General features: G+C 56.4%; 1 protein-coding gene across 3 annotated transcripts; it reads left to right on the top strand.

Moving 5' to 3' along the window:
* Window positions 1–870: 870 nt before the first annotated feature.
* TPRA1 (transmembrane protein adipocyte associated 1) lies at window positions 871–17,410 on the top strand. Of its 3 annotated transcripts, none has more exons than XM_030801826.1 (11): window positions 871–1,199; window positions 9,982–10,123; window positions 10,273–10,405; window positions 13,460–13,546; window positions 13,643–13,715; window positions 13,840–13,919; window positions 14,486–14,596; window positions 14,727–14,787; window positions 14,995–15,097; window positions 15,234–15,314; window positions 16,693–17,410. In XM_030801826.1, the coding sequence occupies exons 2-11, from the start codon at window positions 9,999–10,001 to the stop codon at window positions 16,958–16,960; spliced, it is 1,122 nt and encodes a 373-aa protein (XP_030657686.1). In that variant the 5' UTR covers window positions 871–1,199; window positions 9,982–9,998; the 3' UTR covers window positions 16,961–17,410. The 3 variants fall into 3 exon arrangements, with proteins under 3 accessions (XP_030657686.1, XP_030657685.1, XP_030657684.1); XM_030801824.1 differs by lacking the exon at window positions 871–1,199 and adding an exon at window positions 9,191–9,320; XM_030801825.1 differs by lacking the exons at window positions 871–1,199; window positions 13,460–13,546; window positions 13,643–13,715 and adding an exon at window positions 8,595–9,320.
* The last annotated feature ends 566 nt before the right edge of the window (window positions 17,411–17,976 follow it).

The raw sequence follows: 17,976 nt of genomic DNA, 5'->3' as shown, positions 1-17,976 counted from the left end.
ATGATATGGCAAGGAGCCAGCTCGGCAGGGGATCAGGCCTAGAGCCAGGAGCAGGAACAAGCTTGGAATAGCCGAGGGATAGAAACAGAGACCCGCATGGCTTGAGTATGGTGAATGCAGCATCGATGCCAGGGGATAAGACAGGCGCAATCAGGGAGGGCTTTCCAGAGGAAGAGGCCTGACGAACTGTGGAAGTTAGAGTTGGGGAGAGGCGTCCTGGCTGTGTCGCTTCCTCATTGCGCGGCTTTGGGCAAGTTATTTGACCTCTCCAAGCCTCAGGTGGCCCTGTAAAACGTGACTATAATGACTGCCCAGCAGGGTTATTAAGAGGAGTGCCCGAGGCCTGGCGGCGCCGCGTGGAGCAGCGCGCTGGGAGGCGGCGGCCCTGCGGCGTGGCGCGGCGGGAGCGCGTGGCGCCGAGACGGTCCCCGACCTGCCTGCCTTCCCCCAAGCTGACCCCAGGTCACCCCTGCTGGGCGCCCGAAGCGCCCGCACGCGAAGGGGCGGTCCCCAGAGGCTCCGCCCCGACGGTCCGGCCGCGGCCCAGGCCGGGAGGTGGAGCGCGGCTGCCGCCAGCTGGTCCACTGACAACTGCTGCCAGCTGGAAGGCGCACAGGGCGAGAAGTGGCGCGTCCTCAACTTTCCAGTCTTCTATTCCGCCCACTTTCCGAGTGAGAAACGCAGGCCTCTCTTCCGTGAAACAGCGTCTTCTCTTCCGCACCTCCTCTGTGCTGTCTCTTTAAGAGGTCAGTGGGCTGCCCCGCCTCTTGGGAATTTGATTGGTCTCTCCCACTTTTTTTTTTTTTTCCCCAGTGATGGCTTATTCCTATAGGCTGCTGGAGGTTGGAGGGCGGCCCCGAGTGATAACAGGGACTCTGGGACTTGTGGGACTGTGGCCGTTTTCGCAGTTTGGGCTGGACGGAAAAAACGGTCCTGCTTTCCGGGTCGCCGCTGTCAGGAGGGGCTGCAGGGTGTCCGCGAGACCTGCGGCCCGGCGAGCTGACCCCGCCTCTCCTTTCCTGCGTAGCGCTCATTCCGCGGAGCCGGTCGCGCGCGGTCCTTGCGCGACGCTCCCCGGCCCCGGCCGCCTGGTCTGGCCCTGGAGGCCGGAGTCTCGCGGCCTGTGCTGTCCGCGCACACTCAGCGGCGGCGGATGGGCGGCCGGGACGGCGGGGCCTGAGCGCGGCCCGGGCTGTCAGGTAAGGAGGGGCTTTCTCCCCGTCTCCTGCCGCAGCTAGAGGGGGAGCCCCGTCCCTCGCCCCGGCGGGAAGCCCAGCCGCCGTCCGCCTCCTTGCTCCGCGAGCGGCCCATTCCCGCTCGGGCGCAGCTCGGACGGCCAAGGCGGCGTTTGAGAAGGAAGGGCCTGGATGTGGGAACCCACAGGAGGAGCGCCGGGCAGTCGGGAGTCGCTCGGGGCGCGGGGGCACGCGAGGCCCGGGAGGGAGCCGCACGCAGCGGCATCGGGCTCGGCCCTGGCTGGAGGCAGTGCAGGCGGAGATCCGGACCTCGGCGACCCGGTCCGGCGCGGGGTGGTGGCACGGGCTCCAGCCCCACGGTGGCCGCCCGCAGCGGCCGAGGTGCTCCTGAGCCAAGCCTGCCGCCGGTTCGGGGCTTCGCTGCCCCACGAGGGGCCGTGTCGAAGCCTGCGCTCCCGCTGAACTCGGGGAAGGCGGGTGGGGGCTGGCTTTGCCCTCCTCTCTGCAGTGAGGAGGGGCCGCGGGGTCGTCCAGTCCCCAGCGGGGCTTGGCGGTGCTGGAGATTCAGTTGTTCCCATCATAACAACCTGTTGAGGGCTCGTGTCGTGCCAGGCCGTGTTCTAGGGGACCGAGTCCTGAGCACTCCCGGGATAGAAAGTAGTAAACACCCAAACGCGGCTCGGGCGCTGGAGACAGCTGAGAAGGGAAGGCTTCTCAGAGGAGGTGTCAGGAGAGAGGTGGGGGAGAGCCGGCACAAAGGCCCTGAGGAACGGACCAGCTCAGCAGGTGGAAGGCAACCAGGGAGGGCACGGTGTAGGTCAGATTGGGCCCAGGCCTCCCCATCTTACTGGGGTCTCCGGCTTAGGACAGGGACCATACGCCTGCCAGCCCCAAGGCCGAAAGACAGCAGGGGAGAGCAAAGTAACTTGGCTTCTGCCCTATGGAGCCTTCCCCACCTTGTCACCCCTGGACTCCACCCCTTCTCACCACCCTTAGGCCCCAGGGTTTGTAAGCTCAACAACCCGTTGGTGTGGGAAGCATTGAGGGCCCCTCTCCCCAGGGTTTCCCATCCGGTAGCCGTGGGTGCGGTTTGGTCAATCCTGTTGCACAGATGAGAGCAGGGAAAGCTGAGTCCCAGAGAGGAAAGAGAAGGCCTTATCCAGGCGTTCTCAGCGGGTCCTGCATTTCATGACCATGACCTGAGCCTAGCATCCTGTCCCCCAACTGGGTGGGAGGGAAGAAGGCAGAGGCCCCTGGAATGTTGTGAGGCTGGGAGACTCCTCCCAGGTGGAAGAAACAGTCTGTCCCAGTTTCCCTGTTCCTGGGAGGCCTGGGTTTGCCCAGGGTGCTCTGCACCCCAGGAATTCCTCCTCTGGGAATCACCCCTGGGCTCCACCCCTTCTCACCACCCTTAGGCCCCTATCGTGAGCTGACCAACCCCTCCCACTTCCTTGTCAGTGCTTGGGAGCATGAGTCTAAGAGAACTAAGTAGAGAAGCCTGAGGACTGACCCTTTCTCTGCCTCTCCTCTCCTCTGTATAAGGGGACAGTAATTGTCCTCTCTCCCTTAGAGGGCGATGCCATCGTTAAGTGTGTCACCACGTGTAAAGCACTGAGCACCGTGTCTGCACATAGGAAGTGTGCATCCTATTAACTAAAAGTCAGTGCTAGCCAGGCACGGTGGCTCACTCCTGTAATCCTAGCACTTTGGGAGGCCGAGGTGGGTGGATAATCTGAGGTCAGGAGTTTGAGACCAGCTTGGCCAACATGGCAAAACCCCATCTCTACTAAAAATACAAAAATTAGCTGGGTGTGGTGGTGCACACCTGTAATCTCAGCTACTCAGGAGGCTGAGGCAGGAGAATCTCTTGAATCCAGGAGGCGGAGGTTGTAGTGAGCCGAGATGCACCATTGCACTCCAGCCTAGGTGACAAAGTGAGACTGTCTCAAAAAAAAAAAAAAAAAAAAAAAAAGTCAGTGCTTCAGTTATTTCATAAGCTTTGATACGTAATGGCAATCCTGGTATGGCCAGCAGCCCCATAACCCCAGTGTGGTTGCTGGATCAAGCAGCAGCATCAGGGACACCACCTGGGAGCCCGTGGGAAACACAGACTGTCAGCCCTACCCCTGCCGTTGGGAACAGCATCTGCATGTTAACAACACCAGGGTATTTCCCACATCAGGTCTGAGAAGATAGCTCTAGAACAAGCCTGGTGCTCTTGACCCACAGGTGGAGAAACCAAGGCCCGGAGAGGGGCACCTGGCAAGTTGTTGACTGGGGGCCTGGGCTCTGGAGACAGGCAGCCTGGATTGCCAGCCTGGCAAGTGGCTGCCCCTCTGAGCTCCACGTGCACAATGCGGATAACATAAGTACCTCCCTCCCAGGGTTGGAGGTCAGGGAGCAGAGGTTGGGCACAGAGGTTGCTACATTGTTGGCAGGGGAGTGGGGGCAGGGAGAGCAGCTGACACCTCCTCTGTCTCTCCTCAGACCCCACAGCAATGGGGGCTTCACAAGGGGTCCATGGACCTGGGAACCAATTCCTTTCTCTCCTTGCCCTTCAGTCCCTTCTCTGGTAATCCCAGCAACTTGGGAGGCTGGAGTGGGAGAATTGCTTGAACCCAGGAGGTAGAGGTTGCAGTGAGCCGAGATCGTGCCACTGCACTCCAGCCTGGGCGACAGAGCAAGACTCCGTCTCAAAAAAAAAAAAAAAAAAAAAGAAAAGCAGCAACCACCTTTGTACATGTGTCACTTTTGTAGATGTTTACCTCCCTGGTTTTGTTTGATCCTTACGGCACCCTTATTAGGCAGATGTTGTCCCCATGATACTTGGAGGGGGAGTGACTCACCCCAGGTCACACAGCAAGCATGTGGCAGAACCAGCAGTGCAGCCCTGTCTTGTTGACTCCATCACCTGTGTTAGCTGGAGGTTTTTCAGTGGTGAATTAGAGAAATCAGACTCAAACTGGCCTAGGCAGAAAAGGGAATTTATTGGGTTTTATAACTGAAAAGTCCAAGCGGGTAGGACTGGCTTTAGGGGTGGCTGAATCCAGGGGCTCCAGTGAGCTCATCAAGATCTGTCTCCAGCTGTGTCTCAGCTGTTCACTCCTCTGTGTCGGCTTTACTCTGAGGCAGGTCCCTGAGCGTGAGGTCAAGGTGGTATAGCCCTGACTTACTGAGCTCAGCAGAGAGTGTTTCCTCAATTGTCAATGAGAATCTGCCCTGAGACTTTTACTCTAATAATTTATTCTAATAATAATTTAGATCAAAAGCCTCAGGGCAGATTTTCATTGGCCAGGGTGATAGAACATCCTGACTAGCCAGACTTAGATCACAGGTGCATTCCCTGGGTTGTGAAGGGTTAGAGTCAGGCATCCCTAAACTTCCAGAGAGTCTAGAGTCTGGGAGCTGAGTTTCCACCTCAGGAAAATGGTGCTCTTACCAACTGGCAGGAGCCTGGATGCTGGGCAGGCCAAACCTGTTTCTACCTCTGGACCTGTGCATCTGGTTCTCAGGTGATTCTCCCTGGAATGTTTTTTATCTCGATCTTTCCAAGGCTGGCTCCTACTTATTTATTGAGATCTCGGCTCAAAATGCACTTTGGGAGGCTGAGGCGGGCAGATCACGAGGTCAGGAGATCGAGACCACGGTGAAACCCCGTCTCTACTAAAAATACAAAAAAATTAGCCGGGCGTGGTGGCGGGCGCCTGTAGTCCCAGCTACTCGGAGAGGCTGAGGCAGGAGGATGGCGTGAACCCGGGAGGCGGAGCTTGCAGTGAGCCGAGATTGCGCCACTGCACTCCAGCCTGGGCGACAGAGCGAGACTCCTCTCAAAAAAAAAAAAAAAAAAATGTCACCTTGTTTGACCACCCAGTCCAAGCAATACCTTTATATTCATTGGGATTTGGGCTAGCTGTTGAAACAAAGGCTAGGATAATAAAATAGATTATTTTTATCTATGCATTACAGCCTCTGTGCAAGCTGTTCAGTACATGCACAGAGAGCCCTCATTGTGCTGGGGACCCAGACACCTTCTTTCTCATTGCTCTGTTACCCTCATACAAGGTTTCTGCCTCGTGGTCTGAGGAGGCTGCTCTTGCTCCCACTGTCTTATCTATATTCCAGCCACCTGGAAGGGAGGAGGGCATGACCTGAAATTAGCAGACCTCACTCTGCTCGTGTCATATTTTTATCACAAAAAACAGTTCTTTTTAAAGACAAGTCAGGGTTTTTATCTTTGTTGGGCCTCTGTTGTAGAGTTTACATCTTCACACCATGGGATTAGATCAAATGACAGGCTGAAGGACTGTCAGCCTGTCTGAGCTTGTGTCCAGTTGGATAAAACTCAGCCACATGGCCACACCCAGTTGCCGGGAAGCTGGGAAAGGTCCCCATTGTGCTGGGAAGCGATGTGTAAGCTAAACTCCATGGGTTCCATCACTAAAGGGAAGGGTAGATGTTGGGGGACCCCAGCAGTCTCTGCTGTGTTTCTTGTCATTCTCTGTTTTCTTCACTTAGCATTTATCTCTAGAAGTTTGCTTTGTTTTTTTTTTTTTTTTTTTGAGACAGAGTCTCACTCTGTGGCCCAGCCTGGAGTGCAGTGGTGTGATCATAGCTTGCTGCTGCCTGGATTTCCTGGGCTCAAGTGATCCTCCCACCTCGGCCCCCCCGAGTAGCTAAGACTACTGGTATGCACCACCATACCTGGCTAGTTTTTAAAATTTTTTGTAGAAATAGCATCTTGCTGTGTTGTGCAGGCTGGTCTCAAACTCCTGAGCTCAAGTGATCCTCCCACCTCAGCCTCCCAAAAGTGTTGGGATCATGGCGTGAGCCACCGTGCCCTGTCAAGTTTGCTTTTTAAATAGGGTTTTCATGCTCATTGTTGGCTTCACCTCGCTGTGAGGGCAGGGCCTTGTCTGCTCTGTTCCCTGCCATGTCCAACCACCTAGACTTGTGCCTGGCACCCAGTAGGTGCTAGTTAAGGTCTGCCGAACAAATGAAAGCATGTGTGGGCTGGGCATGGTGGCTCATGCCTGTAATCCCAGCACTTTGGGAGGCTGAGGTGGGTGGATCACGAGGTCAGGAGATTGAGACCATCCTGGCCGAGATGATGAAACCCCATCTCTACTAAAATACAAAAAATTAGCCGGGTATAGTGGCACGTGCCTGTAGCCCCAGCTACTCAGGAGGCTGAGGCAGGGGAATCGCTTGAACCTGGGAGGCAGAGGTTGAAGTGAGCCAAGATCACGCCACTGCACTCTAGCCTGGTGACAGAGCAAGACAATGTCTCAAAAAAAAAAAAAAAACAAAACCATGTGCGAATGCAGGGTGGGCTTCTTTGCCCCCTTGCCAACAGTATGGAAGGAGCCATCTTCTTTCTTAGGATCTACTAGGTGTCAGGCATTTGTTCGCTTTAATATTCCCCATCACTTGAACATTGCAGCTATGGCCTCATTTTTTATTTTTAATTAATTTATTTATTTTTTTTTGAGGCAGGGTCCCACTCTGTCACCCAGGCTGGAGTGCAGTGGCACAATCATAGCTCACTGCAGCCTTGAACTCCTGGGCTCAAGCCATCCTCCCGCCTCAGCCTTCCTATTAGCTGGGACTACAGGTATGCACCACTATACCTGGCTAATTTTTGTATTTGTTTGTTTCTTTTTTTTTTTTCCTGAGATGGAGTTTCACTCTTGTTGCCCAGGCTGGAGAGCAATGGTGCGATCTTGGCTCATTGCAACCTCTGCCTCCTGGGTTCAAGTGATTCTCCTGCCTCAGCCTCCTGAGTAGCTGGGATTACAGAAATGAACCACCATGCCTGGCTAATTTTTTTTTTTTTGAGACGGAGTCTTGCTCTGTCACCCAGGCTGGAGAGCAATGGTGTGATCTCAGCTAAATGCAACCTACGCCTCCCGAGTTCAAGGGATTCTCCTGCTTCAGCCTCCCAAGTAGCTGGGATTACAGGCATATGCCACCATGCCTGGCTAATTTTTTTGTATTTTTAGTAGAGACAGGGTTTTTCCATGTTGGTCAGGGTGGTCTCAAACTCCCGACCTCAGGTGATCCACCCGCCTTGGCCTCCCAAAGTGCTGGAATTACAGGTGTGAGCCACGGTGCCTGGCCCTAATTTTGTATTTTTTTTTTTTTAGTAGAGGCGGGGTTTCTCCATGTTGGTCAGTCTGGCCTCAAACTCCCAACCTCAGGTGATCCTCCTACCTCAGCCTCCCAAAGTGCTGGGATTACAGGTGTGAGCCACTGCGCCCAGCCTTTTTTTTATTTTGAGACAGAGTCTTGCCCTGTCGCCCAGGCTGGAATGCAGTGGCACGATCTCAGCTCACTGCAACCTCCACCTCCCAGGTTCGAGCCATTCTCCTGCCTCAGCCTTCCAAGTATCTGGCATTACAGCTGCATGCCACCATGCCCGGCTAATTTTTGTATTTTTTAGTAGAGATGGGGTTTTGGCATGTTGGCCAGGCTTGTCTTGAACTCCTGACTGCAAGTGATCCGCCTGCCTTGGCCTCCCAAAGTGCTGGGATTACTGACATGAGCCTCCGCGCCCGGCCAATTTTTGTATTTTTTGTAGAGATGAGGTCTTGCTATATTGCCCAGGCTGGTCTGGAACTCTTGAGCTCAAGCAGTCCTCCCTCCTCAGCCTCCCAAAATGTTGGGATTGCAGGTGTGAGTCACTGCACCCTGCTGTCCTTATTGTTTAGATGGGGACGTGATCCCAGAGCCAGTGAGTGGCCCACTGGAGCAACCTGAGCCCCAGCCCATGGCCTGCCCCTTTGGAGTCTTCCCTCCCTTTCATCCAGAGGTATTCTGGTATTTAAGGGCTTGGACCAGCAATGGGAATATTCCTAAGTCCCCCAGCCCTATCTTGGGCTGCTGTTGTTTAGGGATAGCTTTGGCGACAACACAAGCAGGGCTCCTGTTGTGTTTCTGCAGACCTTGCTGTCAGGCACGCAGCTCACTGGGTGGCTCCTTGCTGAAGGGGAGGCCTGGGCCCTTGATGTGTTGTCGGGACACATCTTTTTTTTTTTTTTGAGATGGAGTCTTGCTTTGTCGCCCAGGCTGGAGCACAGTGGCACCATCTCGGCTCACTGCAAGCTCCGCCACCTGGTTTCAAGCAATTCTCCTGCCTCAGCCTCCCAAGTAGCTGGGACTATAGGCACATGCCACCATGCCCAGCTAATTTTTTTTTTTTTTTGTATTTTAGTAGAGATGGGGTTTCACCATGTTGCCCAGGCTGGTCCCGAACTCCTGAGCTCAGGCAATCTGCCCACCTCGGCCTTCCAAAGTGCTGGGATTACAGGCGTGAGCCACCATGCCTGGCCACATCTTTTTTACTTTGTAAAATTTACTGAAGTGCACCTACGACTTAGGAGTCATCGGTATGTGGCTCGATGAATTACCACACAGTGAACACACCTGTGTACCCACCACCTGGATCTGACACCCAGAAGCTGGCAGGCCTCCCCCAATTACCATGCTCTTCATCTCTCCAAAGGTTCCCTGTCTGCATTTCTCCACAGATCGTACGCTTGTTGGCCCTTGTGCCTGGCTTCACGCTATATCACTTCTGAGAGTCATTCATGTTGCCTGTAGCAGTGGGTCATTCTTTTTATGCTGCGCAGTGTCAACTGTAGGAACCTGCCACCATTTATGCCCATGCTGTGGGGCTGCTCCCCGCCTGGGGCTGTCATCCACGGCCTTTACAAGCATTCCTGGTGAAGCGGAGTCACAGGCATCTGGCCCAATCTGTTCAAATCATTCTAAATGTTGGCATCTGTTATGTTCTGGTGCCCCAGGCCACATCTGGATCACCCCGAACACCTGTTGCTGTCCCCTGAGAGTCCTTTAGCTTAGAAGTCTTGGTTTTCCGACCAGACCCTCAGTCCCCCAACCCCAGAGTGGTTCCCAGGATCCCAGACCACCAGCTCTCCTATCTTCCAGGCTAGACTCGACCTCTTGTGCTCAGAGTGTCATGTGGGCCCCTGGCCTGTGGGCCCACCCTGTCCGTGGCTTCATCCTGCAGCCTGGCCATTGCAGACACACTTGCTCTGCCCCTCTGTGGTACAGCCTCTTCCCCCATGGCCATCTCCACTTGGAGACCTCCTGTGCATCTCCCAGGTACAGCTCATTGTCCCCTCCATCTTTGTCTGTGGTGGCAGAGGGAGACAAGGGCCGGGCCAGAGGGTGCAACTGAGGAGGGCATGGTGCCCTAGTTCTGGCCCTCAGCAGCGCTGTGGCCTCACACGAGTCAGTGGCCTCTGAGTTCTGCATGGTGTGGCGGGTCGGAACTATGGCTGACCGCTACCAAGAACTCCCCACGTGTGTGCCTTGTTTGAGGCACTCAGCATCACCACAGCCTCACTTGTTACACCCATTCCATGGTGGGGGGTCACAGGCACGGAGAGGACAGGAAGGAAGGGGCAGGGCTGGGCTGTGAACCCAGAGCCTATGCTCTCACCTATGCTGCTCTCATGGGCCCTCAGGACTGAAAGGAGCCAAGTGGCTGTGCCTTGCACATGGAGATGCTCAGCTGAGGGGGTGGCTTTGTTACTGTTTGCAGGTTGTGAGATAGAGCCTGAGATGGGGGACTGGGCCCCTGCCTGGGGGATTGGGTCGTGACCTGTGCGGAGCCCCACACTGAGCTGCAGTGGGTGGGGAGGGTGGTTTACAGGGATGCTCTGTGCAGCCCCTCTGATTTTCCCCTGGGAGTCCCAGGTCCAGACGAAGGAGGACAGTGGCCCAGGCCACACAGCTCACCGGGCGGCTCTCACTCCCCCAGGGCTGGCTGCTGGCGGGATGGACACGCTGGAGGAGGCGACTTGGGCCAATGGGAGCACAGCGCTACCCCCACCCCTGGCACCAAACATCAGTGTGCCTCATCGCTGCCTGCTGCTGCTCTACGAAGACATTGGCACCTCCAGGTGAGGCAGTCACAACGCTGGGCAGGCTCGCTGAGTGTCAGTGGCTTTTCCTGGTGTAGGGGAGTGGTGAGGGTGGGGCAGATTCTGTGCTGGAGAGGGGGTGCATATGTGGCCTCGCCAGTGAGCCAGCTCCTGTGCCCATCCGCCAGGGTCCGGTACTGGGACCTCTTGCTGCTCATCCCCAATGTGCTCTTCCTCATCTTCCTGCTCTGGAAGCTTCCATCTGCTCGGGCGAAGATCCGCATCACCTCCAGCCCCATTTTTATCACCTTCTACATCCTGGTGAGTTCACTGCAGTTGACAGAAAAGCCAACTCCAACTGGGTTAAACAAAAGGGAATTAACTGCTTCTAGAATGAAAATAAGTAAGCTTCAGGTATGGCTGGATCCAGGCAGTTAAGTGATATCGTTAGGATCTGTTTCTGCATCTCTGCTCTCTTTGGGACTTATCTCAGATGAGTTCTCCTCATATGGTGTCAAAGATGGCCAAGAGCAACTTTGAGCTAACATCCTGCCTCTACAACTCAGGCAGACAGTGCCTGTTTGCTGATAGTGCCAGCGTAGACCTGGGATTTCCTCTGACTGGCCCACCTAGGATCCCATCCTCATCCCTGAGCCAAGCACTGTGGCTAGCAAGGAAAGGGGCACTGTGAAGCTGGGAGGGCAGCATCAGCTCAGCCGGACCATATGGACTGAGGGAGCCCACATCAGAATTGGGGAGCTGGTACTAGAGGGGAGGGGAATGGATGCTGGGTGGGGAAAATGCCCACTGCATCCTCCATCCTTTCATCCCCCATCTGTCCATTCTGTGAAGCCACTTTGGAGAAGACATCTTACTTGCTGGGAGAGCCTGCATTCTCACCACTTGGTGGTCCTGGCACATGTTGCCTGGGGAGAGGTGTCAGGGCTGTGGTTGAGAAGGCAGCTCCAAATGTGGGCTGTCCCAGCATAGGCTCCAGGTGTGGGCTCCAAATGTGGGCTGTCCCAGCATAGGCTCCAGGTGTGGGCTCCAGGTGTGGGCTGTCCGGTATAGGCTCCAGGTGTGGGCGGTCTCGGTGCAAGTTCCAGGTATGGGCTGCAGGTCTGGGCTGTGCAGGTGTGGGCTGCAGACGGCTTCAGGTGTGGACTATCCAGGTATGGGCTGTCCAGGTGCGGGCTTCACGTATGGGCTGTCTAGGTGTGGGCTTCAGGTGGGGGCTGCCCAGGTGCAGGCTGTCTAGGTGGGGGCTGTCAGGTGTAGGCTTCAGATATGGGCTGTTCAGGGACAGGCTATCCAGGTGTGGGCTTCAGGGCTGTCCAGGTGCAGCCTGTCCAGGTGTGGGCTTCAGGTGTGGGCTCTCCAGGTGTGGGCTTCGGGTGTGGGCTGTCCTCAGGTGGGCTTTGGGTGCGGGCTGTCCTCAGGTGGGCTTCGGGTGCGGGCTGTCCTCAGGTGGGCTTCGGGTACGGGCTGTCCAGGTGTGGGCTTCGGGTGTGGGCTGTCCAGCTCCCTTCCTTCAGGGCGCCCTTCGCCTACCTGCAGGGCCTGCCTGACTGGAGTCCTCCCTTGTCTGTGGCCCTCAGATACCACCACATGAGAGCTGAGTGGCTCCCTGGTCCCCTCTTTGTGGTCTAGCCCAGAATTTCCCAGTCAGAGGAGTGGGCTGTGGGCAGGCAGAGAGACAGACAAGGGGCTGAGGAAGCCTGGAGGCTGTAGTGGTGTGATGTCCCTCACACCTGCAAGATGGTGGTGGACAGGACTGGGAACTGAGGCCTGCTTTCTTCTCTGCTTCTCTCCCATTGCTTCTCTCACCATTTATTCATTTGTGTATTTATTCAACAGATATTAAACACCTACTGTATGCTAGGCAGATGTCCTTTTGTCGGGTAAGGGGGAGTGCAGGCAGGGAGAAAGAGCCAGGGCTAAATGTCCAGGAACATATAACAGGGCCCAGCCCATCAACTTTTGGGGACTTTGTCCTAAAGAGTTCAGGAGGCAGTGTTAAGAGTGGACTCAGGAAGTCCAGCTTTGAACCCCAGTCATGCTGCTGTGTGACCTGGGGCCAGTGGCTTTGTCCTCTGTGCCCCAGTGCCCTTCTGCGTAACATGTTGATGTGCTTTAGCTATGGTGTTCACGTGAGCACCTATGAAGTCGTCTGCGTAGCTGCAGCCCAGTGGGAGCCTGGCATACAGTAGGCGTGTGGCAGTTTGTTGCTTTTGCTGCCTGCCCTGCTGACACAATTTCTCATGGCACAAAAGACAGAGTGTATATGGATCTGGGCATGTGTCAGAAAACCCAACTGAGACTCACAGAAGCCGGTTTCTGACTGAGAAACTGGGCAGTTCCTGGGCCTCAGGCACAGCAGGATTTGGGGGCACAGCAGTGCTGCTGGGGCACCATCTCCATCTCCCACTCAGCCTGGGATCTCCCCGATGGCCCTGCTCGCTCGCCATCTGCCCTTGTGGCAGCAGGGTGGTGTCCATGGTGCCAGGCTTGCATGCCCTCCGTCTGCCTTTCCCAGCAGCTGTACCTGACATCCTGGGTCTCTCTCATGAGGCTCCCTTGGGTCCTATGCCCTTCCCTGAACCAGCCCTGAGGCCAGGGGAATGGCACACACCACTGGCCAGTGCTGCGTCCCAGGCCCATCCCTGAAGCCAGGATCGGTGGACTCAGCCTCACCTGGAACCACCGAAGTGGGGGTGAGGAGGGAGAGCAAGGGGATGGATATACCAGGCCAATAAGTGCCACAGATGCTGAGCAGGCACTTTTGCGAAACCTGCTGGGCCGGTGGCTTCCCTGGAGGTCTCCGCACCTCTTCTCGGTGATCTTTCGCCTGGTCCCGCATGCCTCAGAATTAAAACCATGAATACGATAATAACAGCAAATGTATACTTGGTCCTTCCTGGGTGCCAGGCAGGCTTCTGCTGCATCTGTTAACCCATTTGACCCAACAATCAAACACAGTAGGTTTTGTTTCTGCCCCCATTTTATAGATGAGAAAGCTAAGGTACAGAGCCAGGAAGCAGCAGCCTGCTGCTTGTGATGTGAATCTGGCCCATCTGGCTCCACCGTGCTCACTCCTACTCACCAGCCCAAGGCTGTTGGTGCTAGCCAGGAAACTGGGGCCCCAAGAGGGGAGGGCCAGGCTGGAAGTCACCCGAAGTTGAGGGTCTACAACTCTGTGAGCCTTGCTTCCCGGAGCCTGATCCCCACCTCCCTGTGTCCCACCCTGACTTGCCCCTTCCTCCTTTTCGACCTCAGGAATCAAAGGCTCCTGTAGATATGGGGGTGGGCTTTGCTGCCCCTGCCGACGCAGAGGCTCTTGTTCCCTGACTGCCACGCCACTCCCTTGCCCACCAGGTGTTTGTGGTGGCGCTGGTGGGCATTGCCCGGGCCGTGGTATCCATGACGGTGAGCACCTCGAACGCTGCAACTGTTGCTGATAAGGTGTGGCTGGGCCCTCTGAGGGAGGCCGGGGAGGCCTGGCCTGGGGTGGGCTGGGGATGCTGGCCCGGGCTGACGCTGTACCCACTCTGCGTGCAGATCCTGTGGGAGATCACTCGCTTCTTCCTGCTGGCCATCGAGCTGAGTGTGATCATCCTGGGCCTGGCCTTTGGTGTGTGTACCGCTGGGCTCTTGGGCCCTGGCGAAGCTCTCCCCTGCCCCTCCCTGGCTGTGGGCTGACTCAGGCGTGGTCATCTGGGCTGGCTTCTGCCTACTGACCAGCATGTTTCTTCCAGGCCACCTGGAGAGCAAGTCCAGCATCAAGCGGGTGCTGGCCATCACCACAGTGCTGTCCCTGGCCTACTCTGTCACCCAGGTAAGAGGGTGGGTGGGGGCAGGGGATGCCAGGAGTCAGGGCACCAGGCACCCACTGCTTCTGGGTCTGGGTCAGGTTTCCAGTCTTTATCACCTTCAGAGTTCTCAAAACTTTGCACCTGAGAAATCACATGGGGTGCTTGTTACTGAGGCACATTCTGGGGTCCCCTGGAGATTTGGATCCAGTGGGCCAGGGCGCCAGGGTGGGAGGCTCAGGACTTGCCGTTTTAATAAGGAGTTCAGGTAGGGACAGTGCAGGTCTGCAGACCCCCCTGAGAGGCATGCATCTAGAGGCCCCTTTCTTAGATTGGGGGCAGGGACTGCACCTTGTCCATCTCTACCCCCTTCCCCATGTGCCTCAGCCCAAGACTGGGCCGGCTCTGGATGCTGCAATCAGTTGGGCAGGGCACGGCCAGGGAGCAGGCTGGGGCAGGTGAGTTGAGGGTCAGGCCAAGAGGCTGGACTTGGTGTGGTGGACAGCTTAGGGGGCTTTGCATCAGGGAAAGCCCCTGGGAGAAAGAAGCCTTGAGATCCTCTCCCTTCATCCCTTTCTGCTTGCCCCTGCAGGGGACCCTGGAGATCCTGTACCCTGATGCCCATCTCTCAGCTGAGGACTTTAATATCTATGGCCATGGGGGCCGCCAGTTCTGGCTGGTCAGCTCCTGCTTCTTCTTCCTGGTGAGGTTCAGGCTGGGGTAGCTGGGGGGGCTGGGACCTCAGGGCCAGGTAGGGATTGGATTCCTGGGTTTCTGGCTGTGGGTCTGGGCTGGCGCCCCCAGCACCTTCTCAGCCCTGCCTGTCTCTGTAGGTCTACTCTCTGGTGGTCGTCCTTCCCAAGACCCCGCTGAAGGAGCGCATCTCCCTGCCTTGTGAGCAGCTGGCTGGCGGCTCTGGGACAGGCGGGGATGGGAGGGGGTCTATTTGGGCCACTGTGGCTGGAAGCTGGAGAGCCCTGGGTGAGAGGGAGGCCTAGAGGGGCCCCGGGGGACACACCAGGCTTGAGGGTGGTAGGTGCTGGAGGCAGAGCCTGGCCTGTCCAGGGTGGGACCTCACGATCCACCCTGTCCGGCCCCCAGCTCGGAGGAGCTTCTACGTGTATGCGGGCATCCTGGCACTGCTCAACCTACTGCAGGGGCTGGGGAGTGTGCTGCTGTGCTTCGACATCATTGAGGGGCTCTGGTGCGTGGGGGCCGCAGGGTATCTACCTCGTGGGGGCATGGGAAGTGGGCGGCAGGGTGTCCACCCACTGGGGGCATGGGGAGGTGTGAGTCAGCATGAGGCTGGGAGGCCCCGCGCTGACCCGCCTTCTCCGCAGCTGTGTAGATGCCACAACCTTCCTGTACTTCAGCTTCTTCGCTCCGCTCATCTACGTGGCTTTCCTCCGGGGCTTCTTCGGGTGAGTCTGTGGCCGCCGGCGCCCCCGCGTGGCTGCTGTCGGAACTGCGCCCTCTTCCAGCATGGATGTGAGGATTGAAGCGGAGAGGCTGTGTATGCATACAATGCGCATGCGCACGCACATACGTACATGCACATGGGCACAAGCATACAGATACACATGCACATGTACACAGATATACTCACACCCACCCGCATGTGCATGGACACGTGCACATGCACACACGGATGCACAAGCATGCACACATGCACATGCACACACAAACATGCACATACAGATACACACGGGCACATGCACATGCACACCCGCATGCATGCATACACACATGAACACGTGCTCAACATATACATACACGTAGATATATGCATATATACACATATACATATGTATGCACATTGTATGTACAGTACACACAGACATACTCTCCCCACGAGAGAGAGACTATGCACGTTGTTCTACATTGCTGGTTTTTATTTAATAATATATTAACTCATTCATTCGAAAGCATTCATTGAGCACCTACTGTGTGCCAGACACTGCTAGAGCCAGAAGATGCGAGGCCCACAGCGAATGCAAATCCCTGTCCTCACGGAGCTTGTACCCTGCTGGGGGAAGACTTAAGTGGGGAGCAGGTTTGGGGTGGGAAGTCAGTTGGATTCTCTGGGGGTGAGTACACTGCTGTGCACATGTGTATCTACAGAAGCATCTGCGAGATGGGATGCTGAAGTCGTGGGATTGGGGGTCCCACTCGAGGCCTCTAATGTGGTCGGAATGTGGGTGTTTTGTCCCCCCTTTCTCACCTGCCAGGTCTTGCGGGGAGGGGATCAGCCTCCCATCTGGGTGAAGCTGGGAGAGGGCCAGACTGGTGCATGGCCCCAGCTTGGATCTGTGCACACAATTTCTCCCCTGAGCCTCAGGCTCCTTTTTGTAAATTGGGTGTAGTGTGTCCCCCTTGGAGAGTTGCCCTGAGGGCTGAGGGACCAGGTCAGAGTGGAGTGGGTGGTAACATGAGCAGCAGGGGTCACAGGAGTGGGGATGGAGGCCACAGCCAATGTCTCCTGAGTGCTTGGGCAGGCACTGTTGAAGGCTTATGATTTATGTCCGTTCTTCCTCCACACGGTGTCCACGCACCCATTTCACCATGAGGAAGTAGGCACAGATGCCCCCTGCCTGAGCTCCCACAGCCAGGGGGAGGAGGGCTGGGTTCCAAAACAAGTCTAGATGGGCTCTGGGGTCCAGCTCACAGGCCCACTCGGGGTGAGTGTCAGGCAACTGTTGGTCGATTCCTTCCTTATGTGGTGGCCCCATCGGCCTGGAGGGGAAGGCTCTTCCTGAATCACTCAGTGAGGCTCCTGTGCCCCTCTCTTCCTTTTATCAGCTCGGAGCCCAAGATCCTCTTCTCCTACAAATGCCAAGTGGACGAGACAGAGGAGCCAGATGTACACCTACCCCAGCCCTACGCTGTGGCCCGGCGGGAGGGCCTGGAGGCTGCAGGGGCTGCTGGGGCCTCAGCTGCCAGCTACTCGAGCACGCAGTTTGACTCTGCTGGGGGGGTGGCCTACCTGGATGACATCGCTTCTATGCCCTGCCACACTGGCAGCATCAACAGCACAGACAGCGAGCGCTGGAAGGCCATCAATGCCTGAGAGCGGCTGCCAGGGCCTGTGGAGGACAGGCCAGAGAGGAGGCCAGCGGGCCCAGAGTTCCCGGGGGAGGAGGACCAAGTCAAGGGACCTTCTGCGGGCGAAAGCCTTGTGTGGCCCTGTTCCCACCGTGAGTCTGGAGGCCCCACCTCCCTGGGGCTCCCAATCCCCTTCGCCATCTCTGCTGTCACTGGGGACCCTCCTCCCCTTCCCACCTGTTCTCATACTGCTCAGTGACATGGCTCAGGCTTTCCTTCCAGGGCCATGCTTGGCAAGGTTGGCTGAGGGCACCCTCCTTCTCTGCACCCTTGGCACGAGGGCAGGGCTGGCTCTCCCAATGCCTCCATGCCATCCCCATGGTGCTTTGGCCTCCTCAAAGCATCCACCATGGTGGATGGACTGAAGTGTGTATATTTTCTTGATCTATTTTTTAATAAAAAGAAAGGAGCAGAAGGTGCTAATGTGGAGATTTTGCAGGAATACCGGGACTGGTTCCTTTCAGGAGCCTGAGGGCTGGGTGAGGGGCTGGGAGGCTCAGGGGGCCTCTGTTTGCTCAACCAAGGAACAGTCCCTAGTGCCCAAGCCCTGGGCTGGCTGCTGAGGAGGTGGAGAGAAACAGGATCCCAGCTGCCCCTGCCCCTGGGCCCATCTGAGTAGGGGGGACAGACATGGAGAGAGAGGAGAACTATGTTTTGTGAGCCAGCCCCTCTCGCTTTGTCAGAGACACACACTGTTGTCTTGGGCAGCCGGTTCTCTCTGCTCAGCTCCAGTAAAACTCAGAATGGACTTACTATTGCCATCTGTAAAATGCGGAGAAGACCCATCCCGCAGGGCCTTTTGTAAGGATTGGAAAGCACTAAGTGCAAGTGGCTGGCGCACAGTAATGAACGATAAGGATAGCTCTTATTTTTAGCCTCAAGAACAGTGCTTGGTGCATAGTAGGCCCTCAGCAGACAGGACACGGGGACTGATGTTTGTCATAAGGATGGGTGTGGTTAGCTGAAAATGAGAGTAAATCA

The sequence above is a fragment of the Nomascus leucogenys genome, chromosome 21 (genome assembly GCF_006542625.1).
Source record: "Nomascus leucogenys isolate Asia chromosome 21, Asia_NLE_v1, whole genome shotgun sequence".
NCBI classification, from domain to species: Eukaryota; Metazoa; Chordata; class Mammalia; order Primates; family Hylobatidae; genus Nomascus; species Nomascus leucogenys.
The sequence above is the reverse complement of the archived record's forward strand: the minus strand, read 5'-3'. Positions and strand labels throughout refer to the sequence as shown.